The sequence below is a fragment of the Lissotriton vulgaris genome, chromosome 6, assembly GCF_964263255.1.
Source record: "Lissotriton vulgaris chromosome 6, aLisVul1.2, whole genome shotgun sequence".
NCBI classification, from domain to species: domain Eukaryota; kingdom Metazoa; phylum Chordata; class Amphibia; order Caudata; family Salamandridae; genus Lissotriton; species Lissotriton vulgaris.
The window spans coordinates 330,003,415-330,023,129 of record NC_141694.1 but is presented as its reverse complement, the minus strand read 5'-3'; the positions used below and the strand labels follow the sequence as shown (position 1 = coordinate 330,023,129).

The window sequence follows — 19,715 nt, the reverse complement described above, 5'->3', positions numbered from 1 at the left end:
ATCATCTTCTCAGACAAACTGGTTCCTCGTACCTGTGCCCCTTTTTTTTGCCGCCCAGGCTGGGCAAAGTATAACTGCTGACATCCTGTGCTTCGCTACATCCCTCAGAGGAGAAAGAGACTTCATTGACTGGACCTGAAAAGAACTCCATCATTCTATCTCAACTGCACCAAAGAACATCCAGTGGATGGTCAGCTCTTTGTCGGCTTCACAGGCACAAAAAAGGGAAAAGAAGTGCAGCTAGATAGATTTTCTACCAGATAAAGTTTTACTGAAGGTAAGTAAACTTGATCAACAAAACTATGATTGAACAAGTTATGGCTTTGTGATGGTCCTATTGTTACATTCCAGTCAAAACAATGTGACTTTCTGTAGTGGTGGCTGGTGGATTTTAAAAGTGTGGGGGGGGGGGGAGATTTTAGAGACAACTGTAATGTGCGAACGAGCGCAGAGACCAATCCCGAAATTAAAAAGAGGAATAAGGGACTGGGACAGATAATAGGCCAGGCACCAAAATTTAAGTGCCCTCCCATTTGTGAATTAGATATCTTAAAAAGTGTCCCAGGTTGACAATTTGGGGCAATTTTGAACTTGTAATTGCTTTGCAAGATATAGAAGACTGCATGCATTTGTTCTTTGATGCAGGTGGTGTATGTTTTATTATCAGGGAAGCCAAATAGTAAAAATCTGCCCAGCAGACCATAAAACAGGCCCACAAACAGATAAGAAACTGACCCACACACTGGCTAGTCAGACCAGCTTATCGATTCCCTTGTAGGCCAGTCTGACCCTGAATGGTGGATTTATATGCATACATTTACAGCAAATTGTTGTAAACAAAAGGAGATCCAAGCAGGGCATTTCACAGCACAAGTGGCAAGAAGCAACTTAGTGTTCCTACTCCTCTCCGTCCCTGTGTGGTTGGAAAGTCATACTGCATGATATCTCAATGGATGCAGTGAGCACTGTGCCTAACCTGTTTAGTTAGAATGTCTCATTTTGTAACATCCTAAAATGTTGCTCCATCCCGTTCCTGTGTATGTGGAAGGTTGCACTGTGGGATGTCTAAATGCACGTGAGGTTCTTCGGTTCACTTTGGGCTGCTGTTGGACGGTTGGTTTACACCTTCCCTCAAACCCCCCTCATGGAAACAAGCGACCACTACTGCAGTTTCAAGCAGCACAGCAGTGGTCTAGCGTGTGTTCCATGGAGACTATTGCAAGCAATGAATAAGGGCCCCCACTCTCTATTCCGGTTGTAAAATGTGTTGGAAGCAATGGGGCCCAGTACTAGTTCACTAGCTGTACTATTGATAACTATGCCCCTGCAATAAACCAAAAGTACACAGTTCGAGGCATATGAGCTGCAGATTACACACTGTGCATAGATCGACAAACTCCAGAAAAGACTCGAGCGCATACAGAACGTTTCGGCACGACTCATCCTGGACATCCCCCTCCACGACCACATCTCGGCCCATCTGTGAAACCTGCACGGCTCCCCGTCAGCAAGAGGATCACGTTCAGGCTCCTCACCCACGCACACAAGGCTCTCCACGACACGGGCCCCAAATACCTCAACAGCCGCCTCACATTCTACACACCCACCCGCCAGCTTCGATCCCCCAGCCTCGCCCTGGCCCCATCCCACGAATCCGCAGAACCACCGCCGGAGGAAGATCCTTCTCCTACCTGGCGGCCAAGACATGGAACTCCCTCCCCACCCACCTTCGGCTGACCCAGGACTATCTCTCCTTCAGTAGGCAACTCAAGACCTGGCTGTTCGAGCAGTAGCGGCTCCCTCTCCTCCCAGCGCCTTGAGACCCGAGCGGGTGAGTAGCGCGCTTTACATATTTTGTTGAGTAATTGATTGATTCCCACCTAGTGTTAGGCCCGGATGTTTGCAGTTGTTTTTTGTCCTGAAAAGTCTTTGGAAGTCACAAGATAAGTGACTCCTCCTTTGGACAATAGTGTGCATGGGCATCGGCTCCATCCCTAGATTGTTTTTTTCCGCCATCGGGCTCAGATGTGTGTCCTGCGTTCCGGTTTGGAACCGATTTTCATTTGGTGTGCAATCCTCACCCAGCTCAACGGTATTGTCTCGATCGTGCTTCCCCTCGACGCGATTATTCGCAACTTCGAAGTCTTCGATTCCGGTCGTCGACGAAGGCCTTCGGGCCTACCTAGGCCTTACTCTCTGTCTCATGGAAAGGACGCCATTTAAGAAGTGTCCTCAATGTGGCTCGAAGTTTCCCCACATAGATCTATGTGAGGTGTGCAACCTTTGCCTCTCACCGGAGCACGAGGCCAGAGACTGTTCCGCTTGTGCCTCCTTTCGCTCCAAGAAGACGATTCGGGACCGACGAGCTCTAAGAACCATGGCTCGCTCATCATCTTCGATCCCGGATGACATTTTCCAAGAGGGCGTCGACGTGCCAGGGCAGGAGCAACAACATGGGGTCAACAGCAACTCCGAAACCGACGACTCAGACGTCTCGGACATCACTCCGGCACAGAGGATCATAAGTACACACTTCGACCCCGACCCTTCCTCGACACCCTCCAAAAAGGCTTCGGTCACACCCTCGCCTTCAGGCCCGGGTGCACACCAAGAGACTGCTTCCCATGCCCTGCTTTCTGGCTTGGCCAAGAAGCCTACTAAGCCTTCAGGCGACTCAGGCTCGAGTCAGCCTACCCCCAGTGCTGGCACACACCTACTGGCTCAGAAAAAGAAGCCATATTCCACCTCCACGCCAGCTGCTTCCACATCTAAACACTCTGCGCCGAAGACTAGCACCGGCTCCTCGGCACCAAAACCACACTCCGAGCCGAGCAAGAAATTGCCACCGAAAGCACCCAACTCCCAGAGCCGAGAAACCCACCGGAGCCGAAAAAAGCTTTGGAGCCGAAAAAAACGCATGGCCCACCGGACAAAGACACTACATAAGAACATGTTTCTAAACCAAAAGATGCTACTGGTTCGGTGCCGAAAAAGCCTACGGAACCAAAAACCTCGGCACCAAAGGATCTACCTCCCACAGAGGAACTATTCCATCCAGATCCTACACAAAAGACTCTGGTTAGAGATCCCAAAACTGGTCGATTGACTCTTAGTTCTAAAAAACGACCATCAGAGATGCCTGCTCCTCATCCTAAAAAGAAGGACATTGCGACTTCTCCTCTAAGAATACCTTCTCCTCTTCCTCCTCTTCCTCCTCTTCCTCCACCACCTCCTCCCCTGCCACATCACTCACCTACACCATCTCCTACTCCATTAGAAGATGATGATGACAGGGATAACACCTCTGATGACACAGGGGATGGTGCAGATGAGCCACTAGATAATCCTAGTCCTCCTGGCTCACCTGACCCTTGGGATGATTATAGTACCCCAGACGTCCCTGACATCCCACAAGATGACCAATACCCCTCCAGGCCTTCCCCACCAGAGGCACTATGGGATTTAACCAAATTGTCCATAGAGCTGCCCAATATCATGGAGTTGACCTAAATACTGACCCACTAGACAAAGACTTTTTTTATGGATACCTTTGATACAACGCAAAGGTCCACCTCAATTTTACCTATGCTTAAAGGGGTTATTAAGCATGCACAGAGGTCTTCAAAGATCCAGTTAGGTCTCAAATCCTCAACCCCCGAATTGAGAAGAAGTATAAGGCTGCCCCCTCAGACCCAGCCTACATTAAAGGGCCTGCACCACTAGACTCCCTTGTAGTCTCCAATGCACGCAAAAGAGCCAATTCCCAAACATCATGCGAGCCTCCCACCACCAGATAAAGAATCTAAACTCCTAGACGCCTCAAGCAAGCGAACGGCGTCATAGGCAGCAAACATTTGGCGTATTGCTAATACTCAGGCATTATTAGCAAGGTACGACAGGGCACATTATGGCGATTTAGAATCCATAATGCAGCACCTTCCTGACAAGTACAAGAATAGGGCCAATGAACTTCTACAAGAGGGTAAAACCATCACCATTACCTCTATTCGTTGTGCCCTAGATGCAGCAGATACCGCTTCAAGGGCAATTAACGCCAGTGTCCTTTTGCGTAGGCATGCCTGGTTATGCATTTCAGGTCTCAAACCTGAAGTACAAAGTGCCACACTCAATCAACCTTTCGATGAGCACCACTTATTTGGGTCTAATGTGGACATATCCCTTGACTAAATTAAAAAGGATACGGACACAGCTAAATCTATAAGAGCCTTGCAGTCGCAAGCTCCCAGATTTTCTTTTCGTTGCTCATCCTATAGAAGCACCACTAGAGGCTACTTCTCAGATAGTCCCTCTAGTTCTTACAAAGCCCCTACCCAATCCACTTACAATAGGGGCTACCAAAGAGGGGGTTACAAGGATAACAACAATAAAGGCAGAGGCAAAACTAACAACTCCCGCTCTTACTCCACCCCTGCCCAATGACTTCCCCCACCACATTCCACTCCAGTTGGGGGAAGACTACAACAATTCCTTCCTGTTTGGACCAACATCACATCAGACAGGTGGGTGCAACAAATAATTCAAGCAGGTTACTGTCTCAAACAAAACAAGGGAGTTTACTCCCTGTACTTTCTTATCCCAAAAAAGGACGGCTCTCTAAGGCCTATTCTAGACCTCAGACCACTAAACCTGTGCATACAATCAGACCACTTCCATATGGTCACACTCAAACAGGTCCTGCCTCTCCTTTTACAAAACGACTTCCTTGCCACTATAGATCTCAAGGACGCCTATTTCCACATTCCCATTCACACAGCTCACAGAAAGTATTTCAGATTTTTACTGGACGGTCAGCACTATCAATTCAGGGTACTCCTATTCTGAGTCACAACAGCACCACAAGTGTTTTCCAAGTGCCTAGCAGTAGTAGCAGCACACTTAAGAAGACAGCACATTCACGTCTTCCCATATCTAGACGACTGGCTCATAAAAGCCAGCTCATACAGTCAGTGTGTACAACACACTCGCACCACCATCCAATTACTCCACAACTTGGGGTTCACAGTAAACCACACCAAGTCCCACCTGCAACCGTCCCACGTACAACAATATCTTGGTGCCACAATTAACACCTCAACAGCGCTAGCTTATCCCTCTCCTGCCAGGATAGCAAATATGCAAGCTCTTCTAACCAAATTCCAACCCCAACACACTCTTCCAGTTCGAGTGTTCATGCAACTCATAGGAATGATGTCCTCTTGCATATTCATAGTGCCTCGTGCATGACTACAGATGAGTCCTCTTCAAGAGTGCTTACACGACAATGGAACCAGGCTCAAGGTCAATTAACAGACCTAGTGTTGGTAGACGGTGGAACTCACCGCTCTCTGCAATGGTGGAAGACCAAAAACCTTTCCAAGTGCTGACCGTTCCTAGAGCCAGTTTCTCAAATAAATATGACGGCAGACGCATCGCTCTCCGGTTGAGGAGCCCACCTCCTGCAGCACACCATGCAGGGCACGTGGACACTGCAACAAAAGTTACTCCACATCGACCACCTGGAGTTACTAGCCATTTTTCTAGCCCTAAAAGCATTCCAAAAGCACATATCGGGCAAAGCTGTCTTAGTCCGCACAGACAACATGACAACCATGTACTACATAAGCAAACAAGGAGGGACACACTCTCTGCAACTCTCTGTTAGTGCAGCAGATATGGAGATGGGGCTATACCTCCGAACATCTGCCTCTTAGCCCAACATGTTCCAGGAGTACAAAACCCCATAGCCGATCTGTTAAGCCGTCAGACACAACAGATCCACGAGTGGGAACTTCATCCACAAGTTCTTCAACCGTTCTTTCAGATGTGGGGACAACCTCAGATAGACCTCTTTGCCACCCACGAAAGCTCCAAATGCCCAAGCTTCGCCGCCAGGTATCCACACCCGCTGTCCAAACGCAATGCGATATGGATGAACTGGTCCGGCAAATTTGCATACGCTTTTCCACCTCTCCCACTGCTTCCATTAGTGGTGCGCAAATCTCAGCAACATTCCCTCACTCTCATTCTAGTTGCTCCAACTTGGGCCAGACAACCGTGGTACACCACACTGCTGCAACTTTCTCTGGTACCGCACCAAAAGCTATACCTGTCTCCACGCTTCCTAACCCAGAACCATGTAGAGATCAGACACCCAGACCCAGCTCAGCTCAACCTAGCGACCTGGCTCCTGAGGTCCTAGAGTTCGGTTATCTTAACCTTCCTCCTGACTATGAACGTTGTTAAAGAAACTAGACCTCCCACCACTAGAGCATGTTATGCGGCCAAGTGGAAATGTTTTGTGATATACTGCCATAAGAGCGACATCAATCCTCTAGATGTGTCTAGTCAACACATCATAGGATATTTACTACACCTCCAGAGATGTAACTTAGCGTACACATCTATTAGACTGCATCTTGCTGCCATTGTAGCATACCTACAAAATAGACAACATCTATCACTTTTTAGAGTACCTGCCATAAAAGCTTTTATGGAGGGCCTCAAAAGAATAATTACTCCCAGAGCACCACCTTCACCTGTGTGGAATTTAAACATTGTTCTCACATGGTTAATGAGACCTCCCTTTGAACCTTTACATAAATGTGAACTGCAATTCTTAAGTTGGAAAGTTGCTTTCCTAGTAGCTTTTACTACTCTAAGAAGAGTTAGTGAGCTACATGCATTGACCATTCAAGAACCTTTTTCTGCAAATGCATCATAATAGTTGTTCTCAGTACCAATCCTAAATTCCTTCCAAAAATTCATTTTGCCCTTCCATCTCCATCAATCTGTAGAGCTGCCCGTAGTCTTCCCGTAGCCACAAACAGTCGCAGAAAGAGCTCTTGATACCTTAGATGTCAAAAGAGCATTGCTTTACTATATTGAAAGAACACAACCCTTTCGTAAAACTAAACAGCTTTTTGTGTCTTTCTCACCACCGCACAAAGGCAACCCCATATCAAAATCTGGGATAGCTAGGTGGATTGTCACATGTATACAGATTTGCTATCACAAAGCTAAACGTACGTTATGTGTTCCTCCTAAAGCCCATTCTAGTAGAAAGATAGGGTCTTCAATGGCATTTTTAGAAAACATTCCCTTAGATGACATCTGCAAAGCAGCTACATGGTCTACACCGCACACATTCACAAAACACAATTGTGTAGATGTGTGAACTAAGCAACAAGCTACTGTGGACCAGGCTGTACTTAAAACACTGTTTCAAACTACTGCAACAGATACTGGTGGTCGCCGCTAAGAGTGGTTACTGCTATACAATCTATACACAGTGTGTAATCTGCAGCTCATATGCCTCGAGCGTAAAATGCTACTTACCAGTATGCATCTGTTCTTGTCATGTAGAGCTGTAGAGTTGGACACGCCCACCCGCCTCCCCGGCTACCTTTATCTGTTCCAGTATTATCTTATTTAGATACAGCTTGCATGAGCATCCTTCCTGTTTCTTACAAAACTCCATAATTTTCCTGCTGGCGAAAAACAATCTAGGGATGGAGCCGATGCCCATGCACACTATTGTCCAAAGGAGGAGTCACCTATCTTGTGACTTCCAAAAACTTTTCAGGACAAAAAACAACTGCAAACATCCGTGCCCAACACTAGGTGGCGATCTATGCACAGTGTGTAACTCTGCAGCTCTACATGCCAAGAACAGATGCATACTGGTAAGTAGCATTTTCCTTCTATCTCATGGAGGGATATAAATCGATTTCTACAAGTGGCTAAGATCAATTCACGAGAACACTGGCCTTCAGAATTTATTGTCACCAGAGTTCTGGCCTCTGTTTCAGTATGTTTAGAGTGTGAATTCTGACTCCCCCCAAATGCTAATCTAGCGCTGAACCCCTGCACATACCTCTGCCAGCCTACATGTAATTGGAGAACAGGTTTAGGTCGGGCACTGCACCCCTAAGCAGCATGCACTTCACTTATTGCATTAATGGTAGAAAAGCAACGCTTTACTGGTGCTCCTGGTCTGTGGGGCTTCTTTGCTGTACCTCAGAAAAGCTCACCAACATCATACCCTGAATTGGCCTTTTGTCTGTGGGGCTTTTTTTCGTACCTGATTTGGTGCTTTGTTTTAAAGAACCACAGATGAAGCGAAGTCTGAATCTTCCCTGCAGAACACATTCTTTTCACCATTGTAGGCCATATGTTTGGCAGGGTAGACTCTTACTGTCATGGTTCCACTTGCCCACCTCAAGTGCATCCTGCTCAGTGTGCAGTGAGCACTGGTCCCTTCCTCCAAAAGGCCTGCGAACCCTCTGCAGCTCTCACAACCCCATCCCAGTATGAGACTGTCCCGAGTGAGCAGCCTAAGGCCTACATCCTCTCTTTCGCAGCCTAAGCCCTAACCTCTGTGGTGCTAGAGGTGAAAGGACTCCGGTCATTGAAGGCAGCAGGAGGCAGAGACTCAGGGGGCCAACCAAGGCTGCAGTCTACTTCAAAGAAAAGGAAGATTCCGAAAGGCCGGTATAGCCTGTCCCAGCCCAGGCATATTAAAACAGTTCCATTCCTCTATGTAAAAACCACTGAGGACAAGTACAGGACTGGCGGACACTGGCGAATGATGACACAGACTAACTGCAAATGTCTTCAAGCTAAGCTCCAACAAACTGAAAGTGAGTCGAGGCTTCAAAAGCAACTGGGTTGCTCTCCTGCTATACCTGCTACTTCCGAACTGTGTGCCCTGGAAGAATGTGATGGCTTTGATCCATTGTGGTATCAGATTAATTAACCTGGACGGGGTCTGCTGAACTCCTCCCCCAGACCGCAGTTGCCTATCAATAGAGAGCAATAAGCAGCATCAGTTGCTAGGTAGCAGAAGTTACTGACTCCACACCCACTCCAACTTTGTACTTATCAACCTGCCCTGCCCCTGGCCCTTCTGTTTAATGTGCTCTTGTGATTCCAACCTTGGCCTTTATTATTAACGTTCCAAACTCAACCCTGTGCCAGACATTAAAACTCACCACACCCACCACAGTGTTGTCACTGTCTTAGCTTATGACTCCAGGGTGAGTGAAGTCTCGCCCAGCCCATGCATGTGCAGGAGGCACCAACCCCCTGCCCCATCTGAAAAACACTTTCAGCTCCTTTTACCACAGAGGGCAATTGTTTTCTAGCTGCTTGCTGTTTTGTCTCATTCTCTTGTTACTCTCTAGAATGGCAGGGCAACACCCCTGTTCTTCATCCATTCCGCGACGTCCTTCATTCCTTCCCGGAGGCTGGCTCTGGCGGTGGCCGGGTCGTTGGTGAGGGAGAGGATCAACTGTGTGTCATCGGCGTAGGAGATTGTTGAGGTTGTGTTTGCATGCGATGGCCGCGAGGGGGCTCATGTAGACGTTGAAGAGGGTGGGGCTGAGCGAGGATCCCCGTGGGACGCCGCAGATGACTTCGGTAGCTACGGTGGGAGGCGGACTCTCTGGGTTCTGCCGGCGAGGAACGAGATGGTCCATTCTAAGGCAGGGCATTGGATTCCGGTTTCGCTGAGGCGATGGATCAGGGTGCGGTGGCATACCGTGTCGAAGGCTAAATCAATTGAGAGGACCCCTCTCCCCGGTCTTACGGCTGCCGTGAAGCTGCAAAGGCTGGGACTGTTATGGGCAGCAAAAGGCCTACGTACGCCACTGGAAAAAACAACAAATGTACACATTTTTCTCTACCAAGACATGTAAAACTTAAATACACATGCCCCACTTTTCAAATATAACGCACCCCACTCTGTGGGCTGTTTAGGGTCTACCTTATTTGGTGATTTATATGTATTAAAAAGGAAGGTTTTGGCCTGGCAAAAGATTTCTTTTGCAAGGTCTAATTGGCAGTTGTTAAAAACTTTAGTGGGTGGTACAATAAGTGCTGTAGGCCCGCTAGAAGCATTTATTTTATGGGCCCTGGGTACATGTAGTGCCACTTAACTAGGGCTTGTAAGTAAATTATATGTGCCAATTGGGTGACAGCCTGTATCACCATGATTAAAAGAGGGAGCACAAGCAATTTAGCACTGGCTAGCAGTGCCAACAAAAACGGAATCAGAAAACAGGAGGTTTTGACAGTGACCCTGCAGAGTGGGCGAAGTCCAACAGGCAACTTCTGGCAGGGAAAAGATTCATAATTAGATTTTTGTTGCCACTGTTGAGAACACATAGTGTCAAAGGATTTGTACACTGGACTTTACACAAGAATACTTGCTAGGAGATGCAGTCTGGCTGAATTGAAATTTATGACTCCTGAGCGTCTTCCCACCTCTGCCTGTCCTTCTCCAATTTCTGAAAAAGATAAGCAATGACAAGGACCAAGTCATTCTGATGGCTGTGGATTGAGCCAGGAGAGTGTGGTACCCAGACATTCTCTTCATTGGTATCTTTCCTCCAATCAGGCTCCCACTTCAGGAGGATCTACAGTTACAGCAATAGGGCAAGGTCCTCCACCCAGATCTGTGCAATGTACACTTACATGTGTGGAGACTGAGCTGCCGACACTGACAGCGCTTGATCAGTCGCTTGAGGTGGTGGATGTCATCCTTGCCTCCTGGCTCCCTTCCACAAGATCCGTTTATGCCAGGCACTGAGACAAATTTGATGCCTGGGGTGGTATTCCTAAGGGTGACACCTTTACAAGCAGATTCGGTTCATGGCCTTTAGTTCCTTTTTTCCTTAGCCCGGCAAGGCCTTGCAGTGGGCACAATTAAAGGTTGTTTGTTGGCCCTTTCGGCCTTCCTACGTTTGCCAGACCTATCGTACTTTTATAAATCACCTGATGTGATGTGATTTATAAAAGGTATCCGATAGAGACTTCTAGCTGTAGAATCCCTACATTTGATTTTCCCAGGTGTAAGGCTGGATCCAGAAACATTTGCTGATCAATACCCCTTGTGCGCGGTATCGGGTGGCTCCATTTGGCTCCTCGTGACGGTTGCAGTGACTATATTTCCGCCACTTAGGCGCGCGGACGTCAGTTCTTTTCTTTTTGTGCCAGTTATGCTGCTGTCTGGGAAGAGCTACCCCTATGCCGCTTTTTGGCAGATTATTTTTTCTTAGTGTGCGAGGAATGTCTTTAAAAAAAGAAAGGTTTCAAGCCGTGCAGTACTTGCCACCACATAAAGTTAATCACCAATCCCCACCTCATCTGTCAGTGTTGTCTCGAGCGCAACCATGACTCGAAGGGTGCTCAGGCCTCCAGGCCATGGCTCCTAAGGCCTTGAGGGAGCGAGCAACGAAGCACCTCACGGCCTAGTCCCGATCGAAGAAGAGGTCGTCACAAGACCCCTCCCACAGCCCTAAGTTCTCTTCTTCCCACTCGAAGTTACAGGCACACTTGGGGAAGAGGCATAAGAAGAAGAAATCCAAGCTGACTTCATCTTCTGCTCGGCTGACATCTGTCATCGTGAGAGGCACGGTTCCGCGGAGCCAGAGTCCTCTCTTTCCAGGAGCCAGAGGCTCTTCTGCTCAAATAAAATAATTTTACAAGGATTTGCGCTACCTATATGCGCGGAACGACCCAGCTGGTATGCTCTCGGACCCCGCTGATTCAATCCGGGATGACGCTGGTCGTGCCATCGCCACTTTTCTCAGCGCCATTCCCATCCTCAGCCCCAATGACACGAAGCCAGAACGAAGTCGCCCAAGGCCAATTCTGGCATCAATAGAACCCAGAGGTTCTGTGTTGTCGCCTGAGCACTTTGAAGATGAGCTAGGCTCAGGAGAGGAATCTAAGTGGTCTATGAACCTTCTGGAACACCAGGATGTCTCTGTGGAGAACGTGGACTGGTATGGGGAACTTGCGGAGGTCAGTGGGCTAGACACTTTCCCAGATATTGGCATGCTTTCTCCGCCAACAGTGGTAATGGAGGAGGGGTATCCATGCTATGGTGGTAAAGAGGGTGGCTGAGGTCCTTGGACTAGAGCTACCCTCACTGCAGGTCAGGACTAATCGACTGCCCGAGGTGCTTCAACTAGGGGTTTCCATTTCTGAATACCTTTTTCCCTTTAATGAGGCACTTACGAACGTCCTTCTAGGCACGTGGTCCAAGCCTAGCACAGGGGCTTCCGTGAATAGGGCGATTGTTCACCGCCATCGCCCAGCTCCAAGCGACCCATAGTTTCTTAGCCAACGCCCCAGCCCAGAAAGTTTGATGGCACAGGCCTCTAAGTCTCAGGGCATGTTCACTTCTGCACAAGCCCCCCCCTCCCCCGCACCCACCTCCACCACCTCCCGGATAGGGAAACCAGATGCTGTACTCATTTAGAAAGAAGTTGTTTTCTTCCTCCAGCCTAGCATTGCGGTCTGTGAATACCTCATGCTTATTGGGCTGATTCTCCCATTCCCTTTGGGACATGGTTGCACAAGTACTGCCACAGGTCCTGGAGGAGGCCCGGGATGTGCTCTCTCAAGCGGTCAAGGATGGGAGAGATGCCGCAAAACTTATCATACTGTGTGGCCTAGATATGACAGATTCGCTGGGCAGATCAATTTCAACAATAGTAGCCTTGAGGCCTGGCTTTGAACAACTAGCTTCTCAGGAGATGTCCAAGCCAATCTGATGGACACGCCCTTTGATGAAACTCGTCTTTTTGGACAAAGACAGTTTCTGCCCTGGTTAGGTTCAAGGACTCTCAATCTAAAGCTAGATTCTTGGGCCTCTCCTCCATATCCCGGCCACTGTTCTGCACAGACTGCCCAAGCCATGCGAGGACGTGGATGCGGTGTATCCCGATCCAGGAATGGAGGCCAGAAGTCGTCGGCCGCACTTCCCGCCAGCAGCGTCAGCTTCCAAGCACTCCTAGGCTGACTCTGCAGGACCACACTACTCCAGATGGTGGGAGAATTTGTCATCATCTCCGCCACTGGAGATCCATAAAATTGGAAACTTTTGTCTTGTAGATCGTGCAGAAGGGCTGTTCTCTGCCTTCCCTCTTTTTTCCGATTACTCTGCCAATTCAGGAACGGCTGACAGAGGGTCATTTAAAGTTGCTCCAAGAGGAAGTTACAGCTTTCTTTTCCAAGGAAGGTATAGAAAGAGTTCCGGTTTCAGAAGTAGACAGTGGCTGATATTCCCTGCTACTTTCTGATTCCGAAGATGAACAAAGGTTTACAGCCCATTTTAGATCCTCAGACCGTCAGTCTCCTCCTCAAGAAGGAGAAGTTCAAGATGCTCACTCTAGCTCAGGTCTTGTCTGCTGTAGACCAAGAAGACTGGATTGTAGCGTTGGACTTGCAGGATTTGTATTTTCACATCCCCTTTCTGCCGGGCCACAGGCATTACCTGCGATTCAAGGTAGTCCGCAAGCACTTTCAGTTTACCGTGCTCCTCTTCGGCCTCACCAGTGCCCCTCAGGTGTTCACCAAGGTGATGGCGGTGTTCGCAGCTCATCTGCCCAAGTTAGGGGTGTCCGTCTTCCCCTACTTCAACGACTGGCTGTTGAAGGCATCTTCGCCCCAGGTCGTAGTCTTCTACCTTCAGACTACGGCGGACCTCCTGCATTTGCAGGGGGGGTTCTTTCTAAATATGCCGAAGTCGCACCTGACTACTTCTAAGACGCTCCCTTTCATTGGGGCAATTCTGGACACAGTGCAGTTTCGGACCTATCCTCACAAGCAGCGAGTCAAGGATATTCAGGTTATGATTTTAATGTTTCAGCATCTATCTGGATTTCGATGAGACTGACTCTGAGGCAGTTGGGCCTCATGGCCTCCTGCATCCTGTTGGTGAAGCATGCCAGGTGGCATATGCGGGCTCTGCAGTGGTACCTGAAGTTCTAATACCCATTACAAATTAATGGGGTAACCTGAGCATCGTCAAAGGACCTTGGTACAATATAATATAAAAAAAACTGTTCCATGACTAACCCAAATAATGAGGGAAACGTAATCATAAGGGGGTTGCCATTTCGGTCAACCACTGGTAATTAATACTACTCAACTGCAAGTGTTTGGACAAATGCACACCCTGAAAGGCAATGAGAAACTATCTAGATACACAGTGCTTATATGCAAACTACACCCACAATTATTTAGTTTAATTCATTCATTTTTTATATAGTCTCAAAGTTGATTGCCAACATAAATACAATGGTAAAGACAATACCACACAGATGCAATAAGAGGTTGCTTGAGAGAACGGGGAGAAGGAAGTGCTTGTGTTGGAGATAAAGGGGGTAACAATCGCAAGCTTTAGAGTTGCATTCCTTGTTTCAAGAGGATGCTGGTTTATGAGAATAACCAGTACAATATGGCCTGTCCACGGCATTATGTACAATACATTTTAATGTATTGTACATAATGTAGTTCATGAATGCAACATCCGATGGTGGGGCAAAGGTGGTCAAATTTATGCTACAGACCCTTGCTGGGGGGTATGCTTAAAATGTATTGTAAATAATGTCACTTTTTGATTTAATTTTTGATTTCCAGTGCAAAATGTGTGCTGCCATAGAGCTTTAAAATCGCTTGTAGACAATGGCGGCTCCTCTTCTAAGGCAGAGTAGCGTTGCCCGACTGCTAATTCAGTAGTGCACAAATGAAAACTAAAATGATAATAACATGACATTATCATTTTATTTTTCTATGCGGAGCCAGGTGGGGGTGGGCTGGGCTCCGTGATGCCAAACAGAGTGAGGAGTGGTTTGCACTCCTCTAAGTGAGCATGATGGTTTGCCGGCCCTATTGGGCCTGCCAAACCGTCATGCGCACTTGGCATGTTCTCCATTAGGCTGTGTTGCACACCCCCATGGTGAACATGCCCAGGCTCCGCAGGCACTACCTAAGCATCGAAACAGGATGCTCAGACCAATCACGACACTGCTCCTGCAGCGTCGTGACTGGCTGGGAGAGTCCGGAAGCCTGAGAGCTTCAGGTGCTTCTTGCAGATCGGGAGGAAGAGGGCGAGGATGAGGATAGATGTGCGGCACCGAAGGAAAGGTTTTATATTATTATTTTTGTAATCCATTCCTCCCCCGCCTCACCAGCCCAGTCCTGAGGCAGCCGCCACTGCCTATAGAGTTAAGCACTTGCAGATCACAGGAACAGTTTGAGGCATGTTTAAAACCCTATCATATCCTTCCAATGGTATTAAATTGCGTATGAATTAGTTGTGTAATATTAACAATGATTTTTTTTTCCATTCACTGAAGTTTCGAAGCACTGTAGTTTACAGGTGTTGCTATTACTAACTTTAATGATGTTAAAGTTACCAAACTCCACAAGGATGGAGGACTAAGTCGGCTTTACTGGGATTCAGACTCGTGACTTGCCACACACTGCATATTTCCATGACAAACATTCAACTCGTTGAGCCATCCTTCCCGCTTATTGAACACCTGTTATGTAAAGTGCTTTGAAAATACACAACTGAAGTAGCAAGCACTATATATAAAATAAGCTATGTATTGTTACCTTGCATTTCGAGAACAGTATGTGTTTCTGTTTCAGTTCAGCCCTCTGTTATTGGAAGTGGTGTTCAGACGACAGCTTCCACAAATACGACATGGAAATCGAGTACTATAGGAATGGAAAATATAGGTAGACAAAGGTCTTCTTCGGATCCTCCAGCAATTAAACCCCCTGTGCCACCGCTACGTGTGACATCTACTGCAACAAGTAGGTTTATACCTATATTTATTTAACAAACTAATATGCACTTTCAACTGTTATAACAACATAATATGCTGCATTTCTTTTTTTACTCTGCGCTTCACAGTTCATACTAAATGTTGTAACATTACAATGTAGCAAAGGTAGTGACTGCTTACACAATGTTTTGCCATTTAGATGACACAATTAGTGCTAGTTTTTAGGAGTTTAAATCATAAATAAATAATTACATTCATGAATTTACTTATTTGACTATACAGAAAGTATTGGAGGGGCCAGCTCGGATTTCTGATGAATAATAAAAGCTGCATAATCCTCACCCTGTGAATGTTCCCTGGGTCTCAGACTGGATCCATAAACTGTAAAGCAGTACTCCTGTGTGTCGGTAGGTTGATGTGCTGGTCCGCACTGAAGACATTCCGCTATAGAAGTGACAAGCAGGGCCGCATATAAGTGCAACCCATCTTCCTTTTTGTGTCCCCATACACACATCTGGAGTTTCTCCTTGGCCTTTGGTCCTTGGACCAAAAATATAATCAAAGTTTTATCCGCGTGCGAGGGAAAATGTTGCCTCCTGAGACAATCGGTTTATACCTGATAGTGGCTGTTGCCAACAGATGTCTGTGGTTGTGTTTTTGCTGCCTGGGGTCGTAACACAACTTCAGGTCTGTGATAACAGGCGCCCAGATGAACCTCAATGTAATCTAGGACCACAAGCTCAAACTTTAAGGTTGCCAAACACAGGAAGACTCCACAACGTGACTGGTTGAAGCTGAAAGGAAGGTCCTATTCCCACTGCAGATCATTGCTGTGGTCAAAGTTATTTGGTAAGTCCAAGATTCAGCATAAGAAGTAGAATTTGTGATCAACCCTTCCCACCACTCTTGGACCTCATAGATGGCATCAGTTTGCCTCCCGGTCTTGCTCTCTGCCACATCCGGCTCCCATTAGCATACCCCCACCAGCCAATCCTTCAGATTCTGAAACTTTACCCTAACCACATGATAGGATGTAAACTTTCCACTGCCTTTTTAGCACTGACTCAGACAGTGACAGTCATAAGGAAGGGGGTAATTATATCTCGCAATACGGTGAGAAAATGGGATGGAAGATGCCAGTAGCCTGGATAGTTCCCAATATACCAGTCTTGTATATGGGGAACGCGGCTATAGAGGAAAGCAACTCCATCAAACTCGTTAATCGGAGGCCAGCAGAGTACAGCTCATCACTATAGAGGTAAAAACTAATGTTTACATGAGGTACTTCAGCCAGGTCAGCCCATACTGAGCCTCATCTGCCATTTAATGAGGCCGTCATTCAAACCACTTTTGGGTACTTGTGTGAAACCATGTTCAAGGTCACCTAATAGGCAGATTACTTTCACAGCATCTGACACCAGAGCGTTTGGTGATACAGGCATCCACCAGCAAAGTATATTCCATTGCCTTTCCTATTTTAGATCTTGACACTCTCAGCACCTTCCTGCGGAAGAACAAATTCAAGATTCTCACATGAGTCTTTCGGAGATCTGCAGAAGTGGCCACTGGATCGTGATTGGGTCAGTGGCAGACCCTGCTCCTTACCACAAAAGGATCGGGCTGTAATGGAAGAATCACTACTGGGTTGGGGGAGCCATCTGGGAAAGGTGGAGATTAGAGGATTCTGATTTGCTGCAGAGACTAACTCCACTTGTTGGCATTGAGAGTGATTAACTTGGTGTTGAAGGCCCTCTGTCCATCATTAAAGAAAGACTGGTGCAGGTGCTCATGGAAAACAACACTGCTATGTGGTACTGTAACATGCAGGGTGCAGTGGCGTCCTGGGTCCTGTACCAGGAGACCTTGCATCTCTGGAAGTGGCTGGACCATCCTGGGATTTTTCTGGGGGTGAACCACCTGGCGGGATCTTTAAACATCAGGGTGGACAAGCTCCGCTGAAGTCGCCTAGCAGATCACGAATGGCAGTTGCACCTGGAGGTGGCTCAGGTATTCCCCTCAGGTGATCCCCTCATCGCTGTTGTGCTGAGTGGTCGCTCCCCAGTCTCACTGCCGAGAGCTGGTATCGTTGTGCTGCGTTTTGCCTTAATACCGCCTTGTGATTAATTGCCTTAATACTGCCTTGGTTGCTGCTTCGCTTTGTTTGCACTTAAATTGCCACAGTGACTTTCACATTTAAAGCGCGATAACCCCCGGCGCTCTGCTCTCCCCTCCGCTGCCATTTTGTTTGTTTTTGATGTTCTCTGTGTAGAACCCCGTCCTCTTGAGCCCGCCCCGCCTCCCAGCTGAGCCGCCCTCCCACTGACTACATACAGCGCTCCCGTACCTGGAAGCGCTGTGATCCCCTCATCGCTGTTGTGCTGAGTGGTCGCTCCCCAGTCTCACTGCCGAGAGCTGGTATCGTTGTGCTGCGTTTTGCCTTAATACCGCCTTGTGATTAATTGCCTTAATACTGCCTTGGTTGCCGCTTCGCTTTGTTTGCACTTAAATTGCCACAGTGACTTTCACATTTAAAGCGCGATAACCCCCGGCGCTCTGCTCTCCTCTCCGCTGCCATTTTGTTTATGTTTTTGTTGTTCTCTGTGTAGAAACCCGTCCTCTTGAGCCCGCCCCGCCTCCCAGCTGAGCCGCCCTCGCCCCTCCCCCTCCACTATCCATATATGACAGATGCACTTGCGCGCAGCGTTCACGCGCAGTGGTCGCGCCCCATCCGTGCCGAAGATGTGCCAAAGGTAAGCCCGTCTACGCCCGTCCGCGGCTGGACCGCGCCCAGCGCCAGACCCCCTGGTTCCCGCAATGCCCAGCCCACTCGCATCACTTACAATGCCACCACCCTCCTAGCCCTTAACCCCGGCCGTTCCCCCAACTGCGTCCAAGCCGCTCCTGGACACACCCATGGACCCTTCTCTTGCAACTCCTGCAAGTTCGACGGCACCAAAACCAACTCCTCATCCACCAACACCAAACAGAGACCTGACACCAACCACCTAAAATGCATCCTGCTCAACACCCGCTCGGTCCACAGACACGCCATCGACCTCTGGAATCTACTAGACACCATCTCACCGGACGTCGCCTTCCTAACAGAAACATGGATGAATGCCTCTTCAGCCCCAGACATCACCATTGCCATCCCGGAAGGATACAAGATCATCCTTAAGGACCGCATCAAGCAAACAGGAGGAGGCATCACTATCGTCCATAAGAACTCCATCCGCATCTCAACCAGCTTAGACGTCAACCTTGCCAGCGCCGAACACCTCCACTTCCAGATCCACACCGACCCCAAGACCACACTCAGAGGCACCCTCCTCTACCGGCACCCAGGACCCCGTGCACAATTCAGTGACGACATCACTGACTTTATCACCCCACACGCCCTCCCCTCCGAGGACTACATTCTATTGGGAGACCTCAATTTTCACCTGGAAAAGAGCAATGACAGCAGCGCCACCCCCCCTTCTGGACAATCTTGCCAACCTCGGACTCAAACAACTTGTCACTACCCCACCCACATTGCAGGTCACACACTCGACCCTATCTTCACCTCCAGCAAACATGTCTCATTCAGTCACACCACAGCTCTTCATTGGACGGACCACAGCTGCGTTCACTTTATCTACAATAAGACCACAATCCACAACCATCCTCAACCCACCCTGCGAAGAAACTGGAACAAAATCACCATCGACCAGATCTCCTCATCGCTTCTTCTAAACCCCCCGCCCACTCCTCAAACCCCGACCAAGCAGCCATTAACCTCACCCAATGGCTATCCAACAGCGCCGACATCCTAGCACCGTTGAAAAAACGTCAAATCAAACTAGGCAGCAAAAACGCCTCCTGGTTCAACGATGATCTTAAGAAATCGAAGAAACTCTGTCGCGCCCTCGAGAAGGCCTGGAAAAAAGACCCAAACACCAGCACCAGGGACGCCTTCAAAAACGCCACCCGCATACACCACCAACTAATCCGGTCTGCCAAGAAAGCCGCATTCAAAGACCGACTAGACAACAACGCCCACAACAGCAAGGAATTATTCAACATCGTCAAAGAATTTACCAACCCATCAGCCAACTCCAACGACATCACCCCCTCCCAAGCCCTCTG

The 19,715-nt window shown here is 48.2% G+C and overlaps 1 protein-coding gene across 2 annotated transcripts in view; it reads left to right on the top strand.

Moving 5' to 3' along the window:
* The window catches only part of ASAP2 (ArfGAP with SH3 domain, ankyrin repeat and PH domain 2), a 1,186,778-nt gene that overhangs the window by 1,000,305 nt on the left and 166,758 nt on the right, over window positions 1-19,715 (top strand). For both annotated transcript variants that reach the window (XM_086926365.1, XM_086926364.1), the window contains exon 23: window positions 15,448-15,615. In XM_086926365.1, the coding sequence (XP_086782491.1) occupies window positions 15,448-15,615 (168 nt within the window). The remainder of the gene's footprint in view (window positions 1-15,447; window positions 15,616-19,715) is intronic.